Source organism: Volvox carteri (assembly GCF_000143455.1).
Source record: "Volvox carteri f. nagariensis unplaced genomic scaffold VOLCAscaffold_76, whole genome shotgun sequence".
Taxonomy (NCBI): Eukaryota; Viridiplantae; Chlorophyta; class Chlorophyceae; order Chlamydomonadales; family Volvocaceae; genus Volvox; species Volvox carteri.
In genome coordinates this window covers 459,825-462,938 of record NW_003307619.1, presented here as the reverse complement: position 1 = coordinate 462,938, position 3,114 = coordinate 459,825, and the positions used below count along the sequence as shown (strand labels likewise).

The following is a 3,114-nucleotide window of genomic DNA, read 5'->3' as shown; positions in this document are numbered from 1 at the left end:
CAGGCCGCCAATCTGCTCCTCAGTCCACCCGGCAGACCCGCGGGGGTTCACGGTCAAGCTGGCGGACTTTGGCTTCGTGATGAAGCTGAACGAGGTGTGCCCCCGGGAGACGTGGGGGTGGGAGGGGGGGAAGTGATGGGAGAGAGAAGCCCACCAAAGAGGGGGGAAAGGGGGGGGAGTGGGACAGCAAGGGGGGGGAGGAAGGTGGGCGCCCAGTTGCGGCTGTGTGCCGTGTGCCGTGTGCCGGCTGAACCACAGATCCGGCCCCGAACTCCACCTCCTGCCCCACCCCGCGCTCAGGGGGAAGATGCGTCATTGCCTTGTAACCCGGCAGTTGATGATTCGGATGTGTTTGTCTGACTGGTATCACTCTACAAGTCAACCAAACCCCCTCATCCCAACCCAACTCCACCCCACCTCCACCCCACCTCACCCCAAACCAACTGAAGCTGGACGCGGACGGCAGCCGATACGTCCTTGTCGACCAGCCCGCCGGAACGTGAGTTGAAGGTCGTACTGCCGTACACCCTACAGACATCGCTAGGCCTGTGGCAACCAGGAGGGGGCAGGGCTTCTTCGTCCCGGTGTTGAAATGAATCATTGGGCAATCAGCTCCGAAATGAAATGATCACCGCCGCCTTTTCGTTCGGAGGGGCCAGGGCAGCTGCGTTAGGCCAGGACCAGAATGCTCGGCCAGATACGGCCCGATGTACTGCTGTTCCATAATCGTAATCATCCATCCGCAGAATCGTAATCACCATCACCATCATCACCATCGCCGCTGAAATTATGGTACCCCCCCTAACACCTTCACCCCACCCACCCCTGCCGCGCGGGGCCCTCGACAACCTCCTCCTTGCTTTTCACCCCCTCCCCCTCCTCTCCTCCTCTCCTCTCCTCCTCCTCCTCAGTGTAACCCACATGCCACCCGAGGCCCTCAACAAGAGTGAGCAGTGGGAAATAGGGGGGTAGTGGGGTGAAGGGACCAGCTGCCGTCACATTGTTGCCCGGGGGCTGTTGCCCGGGGGATGTGGCAGCAGGGGCCCCACCGGGGAGGGGGGGGGAGGGGGAACGGGGGATATTAGGACACATTCGCACATGTAGAGTTAGGGTGGGGAGAGGGAGGGAAGGAGGAGGACCGTTCTGTTTGTGTGGGTGGGCGGCGGGGTTGTTATCCTTACCTCCCCACAAATTTTTAATCTCCTCACGCCGCCCGTTTTTGCTTTCCCCTCCCACGACGAAACACGCACACCGCCGGACTCCCCTTCAGCTCCCCGCCTGGACGCTTCGGCTGACGTGTACGGCTTCGGGATCCTGATGTGGGAGTTGCTGGCGGGGGGTTTGCGGCCGTACTCCCAGGTGCCTCTGGAGCGAGTACCCCGACTGGTGGTCAAGGGAGGGAGGCCCGCCTTCCCGGAGAATGTGCCGCAACCGTATCGGTGAGTTTGCGGAGACGGGGGTATCGTCGGATTCGGGAAAAGGAGGTGGGGGTTGGGGGGTTTGTGGGGGTAAACCGTGTGTGTGTATGTATGATTGTGTGAAGTAGGGGGGAAAGTGTACCTTCACCCGCGTGTGGCCACTAGCCTGGCAGTCCCTCTTACCACGTTCCCCAGTGCTATGTTTCGCGGTAACCTCATTCTTCTCATCCCCCCCCATGTGTGGGAGCCGAATTCTGTGAGTCAGTGAACTTTTTTGGGTTCAGCACTCCCCCCCCTTTCGGATCCCCGGGGCGCGGACAGCTCCACTGCGCCCTCCCCCGGTCGGTCGACTCGCAGGACTCCTCCGCTGGTCGGGGCGGTTCTCCGTCTAGAGCTCCCAACACTTGCCGCCACCTTTTCTTTCCAACCCCCCGTCCTCCACGCGCGGTTCCCCCCACTCCACCACCTCAGCTCGTCCCGTTCGTCGCCCCTCTTCCCTCCCCCCGTCCCCCCCCCCCACACACGCTGTTTCCTCGTAGCTGCCTAGCCGCCGCATGCTGGTCCGCGCACCCCGCCCAGCGGCCCCGGGCCGCCGACCTTGTGGCCACCATCACCTCGGAGCTGGCAGCGCTGGAGTGACATACACACAGACATACATACACAAAACTTGCACTGACGGTACGACCGCTGAGTGAGTATTTATCTTCCCCCCTAACCGGCCCGGGGCCTACCGACCCTCCACCTGTGTGGATGGTGTGGAGAGGGGCGTTGTTGGGAGTTAGGTGTACGGCAGGTGTGCGTATTTATGAATGTATTTATGAATGAATGTATGTATGTACGTATCTGTGTGAACGGGGATTCCCAGGGGATGGTGTGAACAGATGAGCGCCGGGAGGGGGGATGGTGGTGATGGTGGTGATGGTGGTGGTGATCGGGAACAAGGCGCATGATGAAGAAGTTGTTGGGGGGGCCGAAGAGATCATGGACACCGCACTCTTTCCCCGACCCCCACCCCGGGGGCAGCAGGATGGGAGCGAGCGGCCATCAAGTAGGTGTCCAGCCACAGCCGGGCGGGCGGGCAGCAGGGGCTGCAAGGCCTTGATAGCTATATGGATTTGCGGAGAGGAAAGCTGACGAATGGAGTAAGTAAGCCAGTGAGTGAACCCCGGAGGAATTTCCCCTGTCAATCGTACGAAGAGGTGTGTGTATATGTGTATGTATGTATGTATGTATGCGGCGATATCCGCAACGATGCGACAAGGCATGGGCGCAGAGAGGGTGAGCACTGCACGCGTATGCGGGTGCGAGGGTGCGAAAAAGGGGGGAGAGAGAGAGGAGAGGGGGGGGAGAGAGACGTGTGAAAAGTTGGAAATTCTGATTGAGCAGCTTGAGGGACCAGCAGTTGCCTATTTAAGCCCTGTCCCAGGGGGTTTAGTTCATTTCACTCCGCAATTTATTGTGTGTTGACGGGTGTACACATAGTCGATGTGGGCCAAAGCACCGCACCTTGAGTGACGACACATCTACATACATACATACATACGTACGTAACACAGTACTTGTCTTCAGCGGAAGCAGTGGAAGCAGATCTCATAAAGTGTTTTGTTGGCCAGGAGGGTGGAGCAGGAGGAGGAGGAGGTGGTGGTACCGCGGCAAGGGGGGGGGGGGGATCCCCACGGGAGTTGGTGACACCGGG

The 3,114-nt window shown here is 60.1% G+C and overlaps 1 protein-coding gene across 1 annotated transcript in view; it reads left to right on the top strand.

Annotated features, from left to right (window-relative positions):
* Positions 1–2,057, top strand: part of VOLCADRAFT_98740 (uncharacterized protein) — a gene marked incomplete at both ends in the record, with an annotated part of 11,368 nt that extends 9,311 nt beyond the window's left edge. Inside the window, 5 exons of the mRNA XM_002957608.1 lie at positions 24–94; positions 450–499; positions 912–946; positions 1,271–1,439; positions 1,958–2,057. Of these exons, the coding sequence (XP_002957654.1) occupies positions 24–94; positions 450–499; positions 912–946; positions 1,271–1,439; positions 1,958–2,057 (425 nt within the window). The remainder of the gene's footprint in view (positions 1–23; positions 95–449; positions 500–911; positions 947–1,270; positions 1,440–1,957) is intronic.
* Positions 2,058–3,114: the final 1,057 nt, after the last annotated feature.